We start from the raw sequence: 19,610 nt of genomic DNA, 5'->3' as shown, positions 1-19,610 counted from the left end.
TGTTCCTACCAAAGAACATGCTAGTTTTAAACCTTGCTTTTAACTTCATAGATTACATACGAACATAGAGTAGATACGAGTATCATACTGCTTTGCAGTGTTGCTGAAATCTTTCTTATTTTTCTCCTCAATATGAACTAAGAAGGAAAAAGCCAAGAGGTGTAAATGAATTGTATGGCACCTTTTTCTTTCACAAGTATATACAGTCAACTGATTTAAAGCTTATGCTTTTATGTTTTATTAAATATTTGTAAATGTTTGTAAAACATTGAGAGTTTTGAATACTTTAAATCTTATCGTCATTCCTTGCACCTTTAACGAAGTAGTGAGTAACTTCATTCTGCCAAATGGTTGTCATTTTTTAATATTATTCCGGCCTCTGGAAAGCACAGGAAGAATGGCAGGGATGCAGTGTTTGTATTGTTCATGTCAGAGGCACTTTCATTACTTTAGCATCAGGTAATAACCTGCATAATTAGGGTCTCTACTAGCCTTTATAAGGTTTACATAAAACTTACAGGAGGCGGCAGGAAAACTAGACTTTAAGAGGTCTCATTATAAACCTCTACTACAGTGGCCCAGGGACTAGTGACCAGTTCTGTGGATAAAGTTTTTCCACGGATTTGAGGGGTGTGTGGTTTAGCATGCTGCCTGCATCCCGTGGATGGGGCGTCACTTGTTTGTGCGGCCCAGTTGCTGCTCTAGTAGTCCTGGTGCAATACAATTGTCAATAGAGGCCTTATTCCAGTACTACTGGTTACTACTTACTACCGGTTCTGTGGGCGTTGCCTGGTGGGCATGGCAGGGGAAGGATACTGCAAAATCCCCATTCCCTCCCCACTCCTGGGGGAAGGATATTACAAAATCTCCATTCCCCACCCCACTCTGGGGCCAGCCAGAGGTGGTATTTGCCGGTTCTCCAAACTACTCAAAATTTCCGCTACCGGTTCTCCAGAACCTGTCAGAACCTGCTGGATTTCACCCCTGCCTTATTCACAAGTATAAGAATACTCATCAGGCTTAGGTGCTTTTCCTATTTTCACAGATTTAGCATTGTTTCTTGAAGAAATAAATGTTGAATTAAATATACAGCTTGATCATGCCTAAACACTGGAATAGCGAATAAAATAAAAATTGATTTTAAGAACCCTTGAATTTTAAAACTATATCCTCATACTGGAGTACGTCATTTATATCCAAGTCAGCTATAGCAGCAGTCCCCAACCTTTTCCACTTCGCAGATAAGCAGTGGCAAGGGGGGGAGGGGATGATTTTGTGTGTGTGTATCCACCGCTTGTGCAGCCTGGTTCCCAACAGGTCACGGACCTGTGCCAGTCTGTGGACCAGTGGTTGGGGGCTCCTGAGCTATAGCATATGAACACTGAACCTGAACACTTTTAATAATGGAGCATTGTGATGATTAATTTCATTTAAGAAAATCTACGCAACTAGGGATAGCCTAATTTAGCACAAAGCTAAAAATTGACTTGATTTGTATTGGTGCAAACAACAGCAAGAACACACTGATTTGCTTTGCTTATTGTGGTCAAAAAAGTAAAGGGACATCATTCAGTAATCTTGCTGAAACCAACCAGGAAAGCATACTAGAACCTTGTCTATAGGACTGTTAGTTCCATGATAGAAAGGAAAGAAATGAAAGCACTATATATGAATCTTATGCCATGTACTATACATCTAACTATTAAGTATTAACTACTGCTAAGCAAAACATTTCAAATTTGATGTATCACTGGAAAGAGTTGAATGGCACCGCTGAGTTGTCAAAACACCAGTTTGGTGCTCTTTCAGTTTGGGCAGATGTTCTAGGCTTCGGGCAGTTTGTTGTGTCACAAACACTGGTGTATAATCTTTATAACCAAACTTGATAGAAAAGATGGAAGATTGTTAATGCTAGTTGCACTTTTCACTTCAAAGCTAGACAACTTTGTAAAATATTTGCGGTTTGTACATAGCCCAGAAAGCTTGAAAAACAGACTGTATTAATATTATCAAGTTTATTAAAGCAGGTCTTACTTCTCAGATTAGGCAAAGGGATGCAACATACTGAATTTGTTTAAAAAAAATTTCTCGTTTGAAAGAAAGCTGAGAGTCCAGTTATTATAGGACGATAAAGATTTGAGACTCCTAGAATAGGGCTGTCAAACTCACAGCCTGTGGACTGGATGCGTCATGGCTGGCCACGGCCACGCCCAGTTTAGCGAAGGGGAAAAAAGTCACGATACATCATGTGACGATGACATGACGCGGGTTTGACACCCCTGTTCTAGATGGTAACACACTGTGCTTGTTTTAATCTTTCATATATCCTCTGAGCTGTCTAGTTGTCAGAGTGCTGCAGTGTTCTAGAGAAGGTAGAATTCTTCAGGACAGTTTCCCTTAAAGCAGACAGATGTCTTTATTCAAATCCTGTCTCAAAGGCAGGAAGAATTCTCATTTTCCCTATTACTGTATGTCAATAATTTACTATATTGAAACAAATATTTTTTTTACATAATTTCAGAAGCACCTCTCAAAATATTCAGTACTCTACCACAGGCGTCCCCAACCCCTGGGTGGCAGCCCACTACTGGCCCTTGAGCCATTCGGAACCAGGCCGCAGAAGTGGTGGGTGAGAGGATATATCTTCAGTTGTGCATCTTCAGTTGTGCAAGCAGCGGGTGTGCATGTCCACTGCTCATGCAAATGGAGCTATGTGCGTGCACTTGCCCATCATTCACTCTGAACTGTCCCTTCTCTGCTGCTGGGTGGAAAACTAGAACATTTGGATAACTCTGCTCTATCCAATATTTAAGTCAAATATTCTGCAGTAGGAAGTACTACTGTTATGATTTTATGGTAATTCTCCTTATGAAGAGAGTTAGCATTCTCTTAACTAAGAGTTAATGTTGAGAGGTGGTTTTTTTACAACACTGGATGCCTTGGAAAGCCACGCTGCTTCTAAAAATAGTTCATGAAGTTCCTTAAGAGATTTTTCTGGTTGCTTCTCAGTTGAAAATACTATGCTCAGAACAAAAAAATACTAGTGACTATGTGGCAGCAATAATGGTTGTGTAAATGGCAATAAAAAGAAAAAAAGGGTCCTATCTTGGAATGTATATGATGTTAATACATGACCTTAGATCCCCTCCCCCAAAGATGCCCTTTGCAGACCAAAGGAATATATACCATTTGTTTATTTTACATTGGAAGACAATAGTTTAATTTTAAAATAATGCCTAAGGCATGATAGCACTTAGCACAGCGGTGAAATCCAGCTGGATCTATCTGGCTCATGCGATCTGCCCAGATGTCATCACGTCCCGTTTTTTACCCTCTGTGCATGCACAGAAGGCTCTGTGCATGTGTGGAGGTGTGCACGCTCACATTTGCGATCCAGTAGCGAAGGTAAATTAAGTGCATTTTACCACTGACTTAGCACTAGCACTTAGATTTATATACCGCTTCACAGTGCTTTACAGCCCTCTCTAAACGGTTTACAGAGTCAGCATATTGCCCCCAACAATCTGGGTCCTCATTTTACCCACCTTGGAAGGTTGGAAGGCTGAGTCAACCTTCAGCCTGGTGAGATTTGATCTGCCAAATTGCAGGCAGCCGGCAGTCAGCAGAAGTAGCCTGCAGTACTGCACTCTAACCACTATGTCTCCGATATAAGTAGTTAGCCTTTGGAACGTCAGCACTACTAGAGGAATAATACGACAAAGAATATTTTAGAGCCTTTATTTGTAATGAAAAGATTCTACAGACATACCCCCCCCCCCGCATCACTGCATGCCAGGTTTCTGTCCAATAGAAAAATAAAGAGGCAGAGACCTGCCTAGATGAACAAATTGCTTTACAAAATGTATAATTTACAGCAGTAAACCTATATTTACTAAAAAATAAAAACAAAGTTTGAAGAACAGATTTTAAAAGGAAACAGTTTCTTACAACTTCCAGGATGGAAGGGTGATCCAAAATTAGACAAGGCATACTAACAGAATAAAACAAGAGGTTTCTTTTGTTAAGAAAAAGCACCAGACTCTAAATATTGCTGTGAAAACAGTATAGTTATAGGAATACACTCAAATGGTTCATGGGCAGGACTGCAAGCTTTCCCTTTTCTTTAAGTCTGTACCTAGGTAGTATTTATAGAGATTCAACTTGTTTTTTTTTCTGCACTAATCCCTTCTTGGAAGGTAACCATTAAGCAAAGCTATGTCTGAGGAGCTTTAGGTGCTGCCACAATGGAAGGGGAAGCTGTTACTAGTTGTCATAGGGCTCAAGCCTTAATCAAAAGTCCACATTCAGAGCTATTACCTCACCCTTGTACATTCAATTCTCAAGATGGGCCTGTATTCTCATTGTAGCAAAAGAGATCCAATCTATTGGAAATTTAAAATATCCTCCCTGCAGCATGAAATAAGCTTTTAACATGGCACACTTAAAAGGCTATACAAATGCCTTTTGTATACAAAGTGTCGTGTAAAATGCAAGAGGAGTAGTGACCAAGTAGTGGTGAAGAGCACTTCTCTAGGAGACTTGTTTTACAACAGCTCCCAGCAGTGTGTAGTGAAAGAAGTCAGGTAAGTTTAGGTTTGCTGGAGAAAAGCCAATCTTTGGCTGCCCCATGCCACATTCATCTGGTTTTAGAGGCAAAAGCTCAGTGAAGGAGGACTCTTGAGCAGCAGGAAATTACTTTCAGCAATACGGACGGAGGCTGGAATTCCCAAACAGACACCACTGCACAGAGTAAGAGCTTAAACTGAACCCTCCCTTTTGGCTAAACTCAAAAGCACACATGCACTGAACATTTTTTCCAGATCACAATCCGTAAGACGACTCCTCTGTATCAAAGCAACAAGGGCTGAGTTCGGCTCAGGTGACCCCGACGAGTATTGGTGGCCAATCTTTGCTGGGCCAAAAAGGATTGGACTGTTGGAGGATTGGACGATCGCTTTTCTGTAGCTCGTTGGTGCAGTGTTAGGCCCTGTAACAGGGGAAAAGAATTGACTTGCACTGTCAGACATCTAGGTAACAATTCTCTAATATTATTTTGAATTGAAGAAAATGTTAATTACATCAAATAGCCCAGATGTTTAATAATATTCAGTGCTGCTGAAAGCTAGACCTGAATCAGCATGTAATAATGTCTAAGCCCTTTACACTGCAGAAGGGCCGATTAAATGTTAAGTGTTCACATGGTATCTATATTAAATAGCAATAGCGATAGTACTTAGATTTAGATACCGCTTCACAGTGCTTTACAGCCCTCTCTAAGCAGTTTACAGAGTCAGCAGATTGACCCCAACAATGAGTCCTCATTTTAGACCAAGAAAAACAAACTTATTTTCACATAAGCTCAAATCCCCAAAATGAAAAATTATACAAGTTCCCTTTGATTTTAAGATTCGTCTCTCAGAATTTCCTATTGCTTGCAAACTAACACTGTCATTTCTTTGCTCCCTCCCTCTCCCCCGTCCCGCCCCCCCCCCAGCATCTATATACCATAGAATTTACACTATTAGAAATATCAAGAGGTTAGGAGAACTCTTGAGCTTACTAAATGTATTGTTCTCTTTCAAGTTAATAATGTCCTGCATGCCCCTCCAGCGTCAAAAGGTTTTCCTCCTTTACATTTTTCATCAAGAGCAAAATCTGGATTGGCCAGAAGATCACTAAAAATTCTGGGATAGTAAACTGGGTATCAATGAAAACATGAGCTTCCATCTATAGCCAGGATAAACTGCTTCTATGCAGTGACTGTTTTGTGTCTGTTGCTTACTAGATATCATTCAGGCTCTTGCTGTTTCTCAAACACAGGTCAAACTCACCATATTATACCAGGCAGTGATGATGAGTTTTTCTTCTTGCTCCTGCTGAGATTTTGTCTTCTCAAAATCAGACTAATCCAATGAGAGAAAGAGAAAGAGAACAGAATACAATCCCTTCCATACCAAAGAATGTCAGGGCAGCTGGGAACATTATAGATAAACTTTTTAAAAAATAAATCCTTCAAATGTTATGAAACACTTTCCCAAACGGTGTGCCCTAAACAGATCGAAATTCTTTTAACTCTGGTACAATCAAGTGAGACTCACAAGATGAAGGGCACCTACATACCTCTCCTCATTCAGCAACTGCAGAGGGATTCAATTCCATTAGATCTTCAATTTTAAGAAGACTCCCTTCAAAGCAGGGTTTTCAAACTTATTCTTTAATCAGTTAAAAAATAATTCCCCAAACCCCTGATCAAAAGGAAAATGATAGAAAATTGACTGCATTCAAATGAATTTCTTTTTGCCCTTAGTCTCGCATGCAACCCTCAAATTTTTGCAGCAGCTTAGGGTTCCAAAGGAAGATAGTTTGAAAAATCCTGCTTTAAAGCACAACTTTGGCCTTCAGTTTCAGTAGTTACTTTCTCTCACAATATTCTACCAAGCCCAATTCAGGAAGGGGAGAAAAGGAAATAAAAACAATCCCTCACAAAAAAGATGATTGGGAAAAATTATACCAAGGCAACAGAAGGATGGTTATAATGCAAAGTGGGCTTCTGAAAACAGCAGGATGGGGAGGAGAAAAAAAAATCCATGAGAAACAGAGAAAAAAAACAAAAGAACCAACAAAGCAGACTGAGAAGGGATTATACGCTCCACATGCGCTGCTGATCACAAGTGTGTATGTGTTGGGGGAGGCAGTCCCAACATTTGAGATTGGTGATTGCCTCATAGAATGTGAGCTTTTCAGGATGCTTTCCAAAAATCCCATCGATCAAAAACTCTGATCAACCTAAATTTATTCCTGAGCACAATTAAATTTGAGAAAGCAAATAAACCAAACCAAACCCTGATTTATCAACAGAATGTTAGCAACGTTTTTGTCAGATTCTTGCCAGCATTTTAAAAAGTCTTAATCAAAATAGCTTGATCATTCCAGACAGTGCTATTTGGCCTAGTCCAACTAGTTTCTAAAGAAGAAGTCCTTAGTATATAGTATATATACTAAGCTGTTGATATACTAAGACATAACTGTATAATTCTAGCTGGTATTTTAAGACCAGTGAGTCTTAAAATGGGTGAGATGGAAAGCATATTTCTTCAGTTTTGCTGCAGATTCCTAGTCTGCCAATTAAAAAAAAAAAAAAAGCTTGCCAGAAAAAGCAGTTTCATGAACTGTAAAGAAGAGCCGCTTGCTTGAGGAGGGTATCCCCGCTCGTGCGCGCCCTCCCAGCCCCATAACAGCCGGCCAGGGGGCCGCGTGAGGAGAAGGAGGAAGGTTGTCTTTGGTGAAGCCGCTGCAGTGGCTCATGCTCACTCCTCAGCTGCAAATCTGTCTCCCTTTCCATCGTACCCTCTTCCCAGATCCCATTCCCACCCTGCCAGCTCTCGGGTCGGCGTGTCAGCCCTCGTGGCTGGTGTCAGCCACGGACAGGTTGGGCCAGTGTCTCGGGGAGAAGAGCACGTCAAGCGACTGGGTTGGCAGGGAGACACAGGAGAGGGCTCAAAGAGCCACATGAGGCTCGGGAGTCGCAGGTTACCGACACCCGTACTAAGCCAAGCCTGAAAAAATATTAACATTTAGTGCAAAATATGAATCTAGTGAACGCATAAGGAAGGCTGCAATTATCATTAATCAGAGCTGGCAACCTGAGGCCAGAAGGCACAAGCCCTCAAGCCCTTCCTTTGTGATATCTGAGGCCACCATTTACCACACTTCCAGAAAACTAGTTATATAGCCGGCTTCCAATTTCAAGAAAAATCAGTAAAAAGTAGTGTGAACTACTTCACACCACTGAACTACATATCAGCAAGTAAGACGTAGCTTGAAAAAATTAAAGACTCCTCCCTAACTTTCTCTCAAATCTAGGAAACAATCTCAGTAAGTCCTGGTCCCACTGATTTTATATCATCCATCACACCACCCATCAAAAAATATTTAAATGGAGCCCCAGCCAAGGAAAAGTTGCTTACCCTGTCCTTAACAAAGGAAGAGGGCCTCACCTCTAGGTGGCTTATTTTCTTATCTTTTTCTTGCAGCTGATTTTTCAATGCCTGAATCTCCAAAGGAACTACGTGAGGCTGTTGCTTGGGGTCTAGCTTCTTGATGACCTGTGGAAGAAGTGAAGCCTCTGCCATCATTACTAAACCTCTGAGAACGTGGAGTAGTAGATACTAGAAAAGCTCAGAAACAATATTCTTGATTTGAATCACCCTCATTACCAAACAGCATATTCACAAAGTTATTGGCCTGGTTCACATATGTGCTAAATCATGATTATTAGGTTTTTTTTTTGTTTGACTTAGAATCTTGACATATACTATTACTTCTCCAAGCTTTTTTCTAACTCACGGACGTGCAAGACCAGAGCAGCCTGAAAATAGAGCACCCTACTGCATTTTCTTACTTTTTCTCCCTATCCCTAGCAATCATATAATTCTCCTTAACTCTTTAATGAGTACAAGACAAATGGAGAAATCTCATTTCCCCCCCTCAGAAAAATGCACACAGGTAAAAGAGCTAAAAACTCCCAAATGCCTTCAAAAAAACCTCTACAGACTAAATGGTCCTTTACTGCTCTTAGGACATTGGGGATACCACACTAAGATAATGACAAAAGAAACAGGAGATAAACAAACGAAGAATTAGTCAGACAATTCATAACTATTTTGCTTAACTAAAAGACAGCCTCTTATGACTTCAACAAATCTTAACTGATATATATCTTCTTTTCTTTTTTTTTTAAATTTGATTTATATGCCGCCCTTCTCCGGAGACTCAGGGCGGCTTACAATGTGCTAAGCAATATATCTTGCTTTGGCAATAGAGATGAAGCCAACAAGTCCACAAGATTTAATAAACAGTGTTTATTGTGTTCATATGTACAGGGCAAGTACAAAGACCTTGCTTACTGTGCAGGCTTTATCCATGTAGCGTTTATACCGCTCCTCCATAGCTCTCATATCTTCATCCTTTTTCTTCAATGTCTGCTGAAGTTCATCAATTTTCCTGGCAGCTGTTGGAAAGGAGAAGAGATGCGATTATCTATAGTTTCCAGTTTGGAAGTTTATGGTGAGGTAGGGAAGAAAGACATATTGTTCCAAATCTCAGGACCTTCAGAGTCCCTGGGTATCTCAGCTGAGAATTTCATCCTGGTTACAGAGCACCTCTTCTCATTCCATTGTCAAGAAAGATTAAGCCAATCTTTTCTGCATTTAAAACAATAGGACTAACTTTCAGTCACTTACTGCTGTTGTCTACTTTGGGTTCTAGCTCATCAATGCACTCCTTCTTCTTCTGAAGCTCTGCATGGGCCTCATGCAATTTCTCTCTGGTTAGATGATGAAACAAATGGGAATTTGTTACACAACTGGTTTTGAGAATAACAGTCAGCAGGTCAAAGACTCTGGTTTGGAAATGTATTACAACCAATAGGACTCAAACTACTCCTAGAGGCTTTACTACAGTCCTTCTATGTACTATAGCAAGCTTTATATAGAATTCTTTTTCCAACCCCACCTTAAAACATGAATAGAATCACTTACAGGTGCTCTTCCAGTTTCTTCTGCAATAGGGAAGACTAGAGAGAAAAAAAGGGAATGAGTGCTCAGATTTGTGTTCATGCTGAGAACAATTTAGACTGTTCCAGACTGGAACAATTTACCATTTTCTCATTGCCCATTAGAAGGAGTAGTGCTATCATCAGCATATATGGCATCAGATGTTAAAATCTATGTACTTTTATAGTGTTCAGCACTAAAAGTCTTGGAAACCTGTTGTATATATTCACTGCTTTAAAAGCTTTACTTTGACTGGATGTTGGCGAGACTAGTGTAAGTACAGATTTGTGATCCAAACTAAAAAAGATAGGATGGGATGCTCCTGAATTCAGTTATGTTACTGAAGACAGAGCTGAAGAGTTCCATTCAGTTCCACAGACACCAGATTCTCTAAGGGGCAGTACAAAAACCGACAGACAGAATTTGCAATGTGAATGAATATATTCTGTTGTTCAATGCAGAATCCTGTACATATCTGAAATAGTTACTGACTGGGCAAGAGAAGCTGCAACTCCTCAGAGATATCTTATAATACATATAGTAATATATTGGTACCTTTTAGATTATCAATGTGAAAACTGGAACAACTAATTTACATTTATTAATCGGCACATTCAGATTTTGTCTTTCTCTTGGAAGCCCAAGGTAGCACTTATTGGAGTCTCCTTTCATCTTCATAATGCCATGATTGCATAGGAAGACTAGGCTGAGTTCAAAGATGTGTAAGGAGCAAACAAGCCAAATATCTTTATAATCCCATTCCAAACATTAAGCTACTAATAACTCTAAGTAGCCAGTATAAGTGCTTGGTATGGAAACCCAAATAACTAACCCTTGTTAAGGCACACAAAAAAACAACAACAAACAAAACAAAACCCTCTGGCAGAAGAAAAACAGTGCATTTCAGGAATGAAGCACAGATTATGGGAGCAAATACAGAATATGCAAGTACTTACAATGGCCTAGGCAGGACAGCCAGGAAATCAGAGGGAAGAAAGAGAGGGCTATTAGTAAAGTGGGTTGGGTATGTGGGGACCCAGGCGAAAAACAAAGATCTGTCTAAGGGATCATGCTGGATTTCAAGACAAGACATGGGAAAAGGACAGCAAGGATATCAACACAATATCCAGGCATGTATCATTCTAGCTAAATAGCACTCTTTGTCCAACATGGCCACTTTAAACTATAGTTTAAATAACTTTAAAATTGTATAAGTCAGCCTTGTATATGTCACTTATTGTATGTAATTAGGAGGAAAAAACACGATGCCATCCACTTAAAAAACACACACATGGAAAACATCCACAAATTTAAGATTTAGATTTCCATTTGTTCTGAAGCAACTGGCAGAGATAAAGAGGAAATATAAATATTCCCAAACTTATATTCAAAATTCAACCCTGAATTAGATGATGGATTATGGGATACACTTTTTTTAAAAACAGCTCCACACAGCTGGTAGGTGGATGATGCCAATCCCATTGCTGCTATTTTTGTAAGGAATTCAGCACTGAAGCAGGGAGTGGATGGGATATCAGCTTCTATTACATTTTTCTTGAACAGCCTTCTGCAAGGCTCACTTAAGATGCTCTAAGCCCATTTTCAGAGAAACTCACATCTTCTGCTTTGCTTCCTTGTTCTTGGAGGGTACGCTGGAGCTCGTCCACTTGAGCCTTAAGCGCAGAGATTTGTTGCTGGCTCAGCCTAGACAGAGAAATCAAGATATCACGCTGAGAAAGCCCAATAATGTAAAAGCAGATTGTTCAAAACCATCTTCTTTTGCAGTTTAAGTTTTTGGTTCTGGGCTCACTTTCCAGAAAGAAGCCTACTTGTATACATTAGGCCTAAGTAGGTACATCTATGACTACATTTCCAATAGCAAGATAACTTTTATCAAATTCAGATGAAATCTTCACACATTATGCAAAGCCATGGCTCACTTAATCATACCATATTGAACAAATCGCTTTGTACAACATAGTAGGCCAAAACCAAACAAATCATGAGAAGAGACTGAACCCCAAGTGATCCTATAACTGGTTAAATGTTAAATCTGAAAAAAGCTCCATCCAATTCCCAATCCTCAAAATGGCAGTTTTGTGCAACCAGAAGATTGCCCAAGCCCCTTTTCACCCAGGAAGAATTTACTATCATAAAATAGTGGAGCTTTCAAACGTCTATGATTCATGGATGTTTCTGTAGCTGAGATCTTATCATGTCCTCTCCCAGCTGCAGAAAACTGCCAAAGCAGCCCTGTGCAACTCAGGACTATAGTTTCTCTACAGTCTAGTCTGCATCATAAACATTCATATTCTTAAATTACAAAAGCACTTCTCCATTGCTTAGAAGAAATCTTTTGAAATCTTGAATTATAAGGCCTTATAATTCTCTGTAATTCCCAGCTGTATATTCTTTTTGAGTTTGTGGTACATGGATGGGAGTGGGGTGAATGAAAGAAACACATAGCCAAGGCTGTTCTCCATTTCTGAGTGGCTGCAACGCAAACAGAGAAAATTGCCACTGCTATTTAAAAATGTAAGAATTATAAGGTAATTCACTAACATTATCTTCATACTGCATCAGGCACAGGATGCTTGAGCTTAAGACCACCCAACCCTTATTTAAATATAAAAGCTAAAATGTTGTGCCACAGGATTGAAATAATAGGCCAACATCAATGAGCTTCAAAACACTAACCAGGATAAAGTAACATCAAACACTATGTTAAAACTGCCAATTTGAGAAGCTTAACATACCCAATGGAAACCCCTCTATCAGGGCTGTCAAACTCGTGGCCCCTGGGCCGGATGTGTCATGTGCTGGCCAAACCCATGCCCGGTTTAGCGAAGGGGGAAAAAGTCACAATACGTCACGTGATGCCACCATGATGCGGTGAGTTTGACACCCCTGCCCTACATGGCATGGTGGCTTCTCTGCCAATAATAAAATATGAAAATTTCTTCAATCTCTGTCCAGGATTAAATAAGAAAAATTAGATTTCCTTGCAGGAAATGAGAAATTTTCCAGCTCTCCTGCATACCTTTGCTGTGCCTCTAACTGGTTTTTACTGCGGTTTGATTCTTCCAGGAGTCCTTGCAATTCAGCCTGTTGCTGTCGGTACGATACCTCCTGAGCACATAACATCTTATTCTCGTGCTGTAGCCGTACGATGGTCTCCCTGGGGACAAAAAATCCAATTTCAGCATTACTGAAGAAGGAAGACCAGATTTATCTGGAATTCTGGCCCATTGGGGGGAAATTGTTTCAGTATAATCCATATTCAACCCTCTTATTCCAGATTATTGCTTTCAAGGATTCACTTGCTTTCAATTCCTCATGACCTGATGACAGCAGAAAACAAAATAGATTACTGTACTCCTTTTAAAATGCATTTAAATGCTTTTTTTTCTGGGGTTTTTTTCTGTTTTTTGTTAAATGCATGAGGAATTAACAAAAATTTACACCGTGACAGATGGCCATGAATGATGACCAAGGAATTAATGACATCCTTGGGATTAACAGGTACCACATAGTCTTCACTTAGTGACTGCCTTGTTTAGGGACCATTTATGGCTGTGGTGAAAAAGTAATTTTACAACCAATACTTGCATTTAAAACCTTGGCAGGTCTGTAAAGTAAAGGAAAGCTGAAGTAAAATCATAGTAGGGGTTTCACTTAGTGATTACTTCACTTAACAACAAAGTTGCTGGTTTCAACTGTGGTCGCTAGACAAGGAATACTTGTACTAGGTTGGAAAGTAAGCCAGAGAGCATCTGCTCCTCATTCGCTGCACCAGGAAGAATAAATTCAATTCATCTGGCATACATCCTACTGTGAACCTTCTAGCACTAGTAATGTACCTCTTTGGCTGATGGAAAAAGCCAATTATAATGAATTAATAATGTTAAAACTCTAATCCTCACTAGGATCTGAAGGTGTTTGCCCTTATTTCAAAGAAAAGGTAAAGTTTATTTTAGTATTATCCTCATTGATAATAATTATTAAAACCATCACCATCAAAACTGGACTAAATAATCATTCACACACACACACACACACACACACTTTACATAATCATTCACACATACACACACACACACACTTTATATAATAAAAAACCAGTATTTTACTTTAATTCTGCTGGCATGATTTCAGCTGCTAAATTATCCATTGGAGAAGAAATGTCTTCCAATATAGCATCTGAAATAAGGAAGGGAACAAACATTAGTTATTTTTATTTTTTAAAAAAAGGAATATTGTCAATTATCAGGTAAAAGTTCAACCTTATACATTTGACCAACATATACTACATCTATATTGGTGCAGTTATATGGCATAACAATGCCTAGAACACTCTAATGTAGGAGATAGTATTTCTCAGAATGGGCAAGGAGGAGGAAATACAGGTTGGGAAAAGGTTTACTTAAGTTTGGATGACTAAGTTGGTCATCTAATGCAACATGCAAAGAACTAAATTGCCACATTTGCATGATAGCAAAACTTGGTTAGCTACCTTGTTTTTGGTGTTTAGTGAATTCAGCCTTTGGTTTGGTTAATTGATAGCAATAGCACTTAGACTTATATACTGCTTCCTAGTACTCTACAAACCTCTCTAAGCTGTTTACAGAGTCAGCATATTGCCCCCAACAATCTGGGTCCTCATTTTACCAACCTCGGAAAGATGGAAGGCTGAGTCAACCTTCAGCCGGTCAGGACTGAACTCCTGGAGTGAGCAGTGAGTTAGCCTGCAATACTGCATTCTAACCACTGCACCACCATGGCTCTTAATTGATGCTACAATATTGCACATATCCAGAAAAAAATGGCTTAATTCAGTAACCAGATCCAGCATACTTGTTCATACTTCCCTAAATGCCCCTAAATACTAATGTCATGAGATGGGCAAATCTCATTCTCAAGACTTCCTAGCGTAAATATCCCATCTTGTTCACTGCAGATACAACAGGATTATCTCTTTGGATACTTGAGTGACGTAGTAAATAGATTACACTTTACTAAATTTACTGAATAAACCATTACTGGTTGAATCATACATGCTAAACCATTAAATTATATAGTTTATAGACCACAATTGCTGATCCATAAAACAAAGCTGAAACTGAACAAGCCATTTTATGAGTTATTGATTATGTACCGTATTTTTCAGAGTATAAGACACACCTTTTTCTCCCCAAAAAAGAGGGTGAAAATCTGGGTGCGTCTTATACTCCGAATGTAGCCCTGCCCAGCTTCTCAAAGGAGGTTTCAGAGGCTGAAAAAAGCATCAGAAACGAAGCTTCAGAAAAGAAGCCCCCAAACAGAGCTTCAGAAAAGAAGCCCCCAAACAGAGCTTCAGAGGCTTTTTTTCTGAAGGTCTGTTTCAGAGGCAGGAAAAAATGTTTTTTTCTGAAACTGAGTTTCAGAAGTTTCAGAGGCAGAAAAAAAAGCAAAAAAAAGCAAGGCACAGAGCTCACAACCAAGGAACCTGTTGCTAAAATTCACCTCTGGGAACAACTGATTGGGGGTATTCTGGGAGGCCAATCCACCTGTCAATCAGCTTTTATTTCCTCCCCAAAAACTAAGGTGCGTCTTATACTCCAAAAAATATGGTACATCAAGCCAACATGAGGGCAGATTCCCTCCCTTTACTTTGATTTGGAACTGTTCAAGAGATCAGAGCTCCGCTTCCCTCCCAGAGTAATATGGAGGACCTCTGAGAGAACAGAGGAAGTTTTTCTCCCAACTCACCTGCTTGGTTTAGGAATTTCTGCTGCACCTGAGCACATCGCAGTTCCTCATTAGCCTCCCGAAGGGCTTCCCGCTCTTCAATCAATCTCTGTGGAAATACACTTAACATCATACGCCCCTCAAAACTATTCAAAACACCAGCCCCTTAATTACTTCCTGATGAAGCAACAGAACCAGCCTGCCAAAGCACCTCTTCCCTCCAGATTTCTCTATCCTTGCCACACCCTGCCGAGGGCAGGAATACCCAGCCTGAATACCAATTCTGCATTACCTCCTTTTCTTTTACCAGCGCCTCAAATTTCTCCTTCAGATTCTTATATTCAAATTGCCATTTCTCTGCCTTCAAGGCTTCCTCTCCATGTTTGCTGTGGAGCTCTTGCACCTGAGTAGGAGAAGAATGGAGATCTGCTTGGGGGTCTCTTCTGCTTTCTGCTCTTTCTTTTCCGTTTTGCAGAGATCAGCCCGTTCTTCCCAATCGTATGTCTGCGTTAAATGCTTTCACATGCCAAAAATTATACTGATCATAAAGCTGCAATTGTGACAACTGTTCTGTCCCCAAAACAGTAGCAAAGATACAGTTAAAGGCCCAGCACAGATACAGTACTTGGTTTAGTTGTAGTCAAATGACTTCTCCGCAAAACAAAACCAAAAAACAATTTTCGCTTCTCAGCAGCCCTGCCGTAGCTGCTTGCTGGCTTTACCAACCCAAGGTTTCCAGCTAATCAAAGAGGACCTTCTTCCACCATACCTGTCTTTTATGTGCTTCTAGTTGTGCACGCACAGCATTGGCCCGCCGCAGCTCTTCCTCCAGCTCACAGGTGCGCTGCATATAAACTGTGTTTCGCTCTTCTAGCAGGCGGACCTGCCGACGCAGGTCCCCCAGGTCTTCCAGTTTCTTTTTGTAAGAATCTACCATGGCCTCCAGCCGTCCCACCCTGTCTGACGAATGGCTGTAGGAAAAAAAAAAAAGCGCAGTGTAATACTTTTCACATATTTTAATATCAAATCAGTTTCAGTTCTCATCTAACTGCCTGCTTTTTATCCAGAAAAGTAACTCTTTTGTCTACTGGAAGCATCAGTGTAAAGCAATGATATTGCTGCACAAAGTCGGTATGTGCCACAGACTGAAACAATAACAATAAGAAACAATTGTCTCATTCATATTATTCCTAATGTTTCTATGTTCTGGCTCCCAATTTGGCTTTTAGGTTGAAAGGATACCCAAACAATGCATTTATAGGCATAGGAATCAAAGCCTGAATGGATCAAAAGTCAGCATTTAACAAAAATGTATTTTATGTACAATCTCTGAAAAACCAATTTCTATGCTGTATTTTAAGAATTAAAGGAAAAATTTCTACACAAGATCATCTGAAAACTGAGCTTAAGAAAAACTTGGAATTTGGAACAGAAGATTTGCAATAGATATTTTATGGCATACTTTGTGCCAAGTTAAAATTCAAACATGGGAGAAGGGAGCCTAGAAAAGTATATAGCCACAATAAATGCTGATAGAAATACATTAACAGGTCAGCCTAAGCTGGATTCTATACAAGAAACCATTCCATATTCCCATATGCAATTCCTTAAAACTCAAGTTACAGCTAATCCAAACTGCTACTGTATATTCCAGAGCTTCAAGTGCCATTGTCAGTTTGAGGGCACATATAGGTCACAAAGCATCTGGATTTTTGTTTGCAATGTATTTCTTACACAATTCCAAAATGCCTTTTAAATTAGCAAGCTGTTTTTTATTTTCCAAAATCAGAAAATTCTAGAAATATGTAGCACCCAATACGCATGTGCAGATTTGACTTACAACCTACCCCCAGAGCATGGCTTGTTTCCCAGACCTACACCGATACACCCATACACCTACAGAAATTATATTTTGCTGTCTTATAGCCAAAAAACTCACCGAAGTACATCCATTTCATCTTTGAGGGATTGTGCTTCCTCTGCCAGGCTAGTCAGCTCCTCGTTACGGTGCTGTAGCTCCTGCACCTCCTTCTCCAGATCTTCGCAGCGAACTCGAAAATCATCTCTACCATTTTCCAGCCTGGCCCAAAGACACCCAGTTAAACAAACCTAGTTTCCTGGGCCCTAGTGGTTTAGCAGAGAGTACCAACTCCCCCTCCCATCCCTCCCCACAAGTACCTGCCCTACCGGAAATTCTCCTCTTGCAGCTGTTCTAACTGTGACTGAAGCAAAAGCAACTTCTTGCCAGTGAGTCCAGCAGCATCTGACTCCAGAGAGCACTTTTGCTCCCGAAGGGTCTTGTTCTCCAGCACCAGTAAGTTTTTTTCCTCCATTAAAATGGAGATCTAAGGGTGGGGAAGAGAGCAAGTGTCAACCAACTTGGAACAATGAGGTTTTAAAGGTCTAATACTGTGGCCATCAAAGTTTACAGCTAAACTCCAAGGGGACTTAAAGCCCTCAAAGTCTGAGCCATTCAAGCTCTTCCAATAAGGGAAACTAGAAAACAAAGAGGCAGGAGAAGTTTGCTATTACTTCTCTGCCCAGGCTCAAAAATGGAAAAGCCAAACTTCTCCTTAGTCACACCCATACATGAAGCTATAGATAGTTACTGGCTTCTGCATTCTTGGATTGTGTGCACTGGAAAAGCCTGCAGCTGGTAATAAAAAAGGCTCAAAAGACAACTGTGCTATGCACAAGATCTCCTATCCCATACCCCAAAAGAACACAATTCCTCTTGCATCACCTTCTGGGTAGACTACTATTATTCATGGTAGAACTTCTAGATTGTAAGCAATAGTACAAGGCAAGCAAGAAGGGCCGTTTTCTCCTTCAGAAAATCCAGTGAAATCTTGCTAAAAAGTTGTGTTTCCTCTGTCTAAGCAACAGCAGTATGAAACCTAGCCATTTACCTGTGACAACAATCTTTGGCTTTTATAAAGATTAAATACTACCGACTGAAGAGGCTCCAATCATTACTTTTCCTCAACTGAAGTATGTCAAGAATCTTTAGAGGCAAGTTTGAAGCTTAAAGAAACAATTGTGTGGTCAAAACTAAATTGTTATGAGGTCAGAAACATCTACTCTGTCACACACACCCCAGATTCTGTATGCCTCCCAAGCCAATCCCAAGCAGCTGTTAACTGGTCAGCATTGTACATGCTCATGCAAGGAGGTTAGGCAGGCCCACCAGGCATGGGGCTTTGCTGTTGGGTAAGCATTTCAATTATCGTAAGCAAGAGCTTGGGGAAAGGGAGGGCACTTACCTTCTGGAAAGGGACTGCATCCCCAGGGGCACTTTAGCACCTTGGAGGAGTAAAGTGGGAGGGGGTTTAAGGGCGAGAGATCAACCTATCCTTTTTTCAGATCCCTCACCACCCATTACTATGCTCCATGATTGCATAATTCAAATAACTTCTCAATTACAGCAGGTGTTGCAGTGTAGATCTACAGAAGATGGAATTTATTTATGCTACTGGATGAGTGCAAGAGGTACAGTCTGTGGTCTCAGACTGCGCTGTGCCATAACTTAGTTTGTTTTTATAAACCCAATCATTCTGTATTGTATAGCAATAGCAGACATATATACTGACCCATAGTGCTTTGCAGCACTCTCTGGGTGGTTTACAGAGTCAGCATATTGCCCTCATCAACAAGATGGTTCCTAATTTTACCAACCTTGGAAGGATGGGAGGCTGAGTCAACCTTGAGCCGATCAGGATTGAACTCCTGGCTGTGCTCTAACCACTGTGCTACCGTGGCTCTTACCATTGTCTATGGACCGGCACTTTGAATGAACCGGGTCACAACGGCTTCTTAAACAAATTATGGTTTAATGTGATGTCTGAATTTGGTTACATAGTAACAAACCTGCGTTACAGGTCACCTGACAAAGTTACCAGACTCAGGGTAGCCTCAAAGCTTCCATGCTGGATTTGCTCTCTATACAAAGAGCGGAGAAAGAGAACAGCTGAGCACTAAGAGGGCAGGGTAGGAGAAGGGATACACCACCACACTGCAGCCACACCAAGTTGGTTCCATGCAGCTTAGCAAGCCACACGATTAACAAAACATTTGCACATCAACCCAAGATGTAGGATCGTAACTGGGGCTTGGGGGGGGGGGAGAGATTTTACTTTCTCCAAGGCAGAACCAATCACTCAAGTCCCCAGAGCAGGGGAGGTACCAAAACTCATGTTTAGGGATATATTAATCATAACTTTCCCAAGCCATCAGTAATCATTCTCACAATGCACCAAGTATAGACAAGATCTGCTAAATTAGCATACCCTGCAAGCCCTCGAGATATTCTGTCAGACTGTGAACTACTCA

The 19,610-nt window shown here is 40.4% G+C and overlaps 1 protein-coding gene across 2 annotated transcripts in view; it reads right to left on the bottom strand.

Annotated features, from left to right (window-relative positions):
* Positions 1-3,722: 3,722 nt before the first annotated feature.
* HOOK2 (hook microtubule tethering protein 2) overlaps positions 3,723-19,610 on the bottom strand; it is a 29,439-nt gene continuing 13,551 nt past the window's right edge. The window contains exons 9-22 of one of the 2 annotated variants that reach the window (XM_070937383.1): positions 17,469-17,626; positions 17,221-17,361; positions 16,051-16,252; positions 15,574-15,684; positions 15,303-15,390; positions 13,685-13,754; positions 12,595-12,732; positions 11,171-11,258; positions 9,540-9,574; positions 9,243-9,325; positions 8,907-9,010; positions 7,968-8,105; positions 5,832-5,903; positions 3,723-4,987 (exon numbers count right to left, since the gene is read on the bottom strand). In XM_070937383.1, the coding sequence (XP_070793484.1) occupies positions 4,850-4,987; positions 5,832-5,903; positions 7,968-8,105; positions 8,907-9,010; positions 9,243-9,325; positions 9,540-9,574; positions 11,171-11,258; positions 12,595-12,732; positions 13,685-13,754; positions 15,303-15,390; positions 15,574-15,684; positions 16,051-16,252; positions 17,221-17,361; positions 17,469-17,626 (1,566 nt within the window). In that variant the 3' untranslated portion in view covers positions 3,723-4,849. The remainder of the gene's footprint in view (positions 4,988-5,831; positions 5,904-7,967; positions 8,106-8,906; positions 9,011-9,242; positions 9,326-9,539; positions 9,575-11,170; positions 11,259-12,594; positions 12,733-13,684; positions 13,755-15,302; positions 15,391-15,573; positions 15,685-16,050; positions 16,253-17,220; positions 17,362-17,468; positions 17,627-19,610) is intronic. The other variant, XM_070937384.1, reaches the window with a different exon arrangement.

This window comes from Pituophis catenifer, unplaced genomic scaffold, assembly GCF_029215685.1.
Source record: "Pituophis catenifer annectens isolate HBS135680 unplaced genomic scaffold, rPitCat1.0.hap2 SCAF_2, whole genome shotgun sequence".
Classification (NCBI taxonomy): Eukaryota; Metazoa; Chordata; class Lepidosauria; order Squamata; family Colubridae; genus Pituophis; species Pituophis catenifer.
Note: the sequence above shows the minus strand (reverse complement) of the source record. Positions and strands in the feature narration are given on the sequence as shown.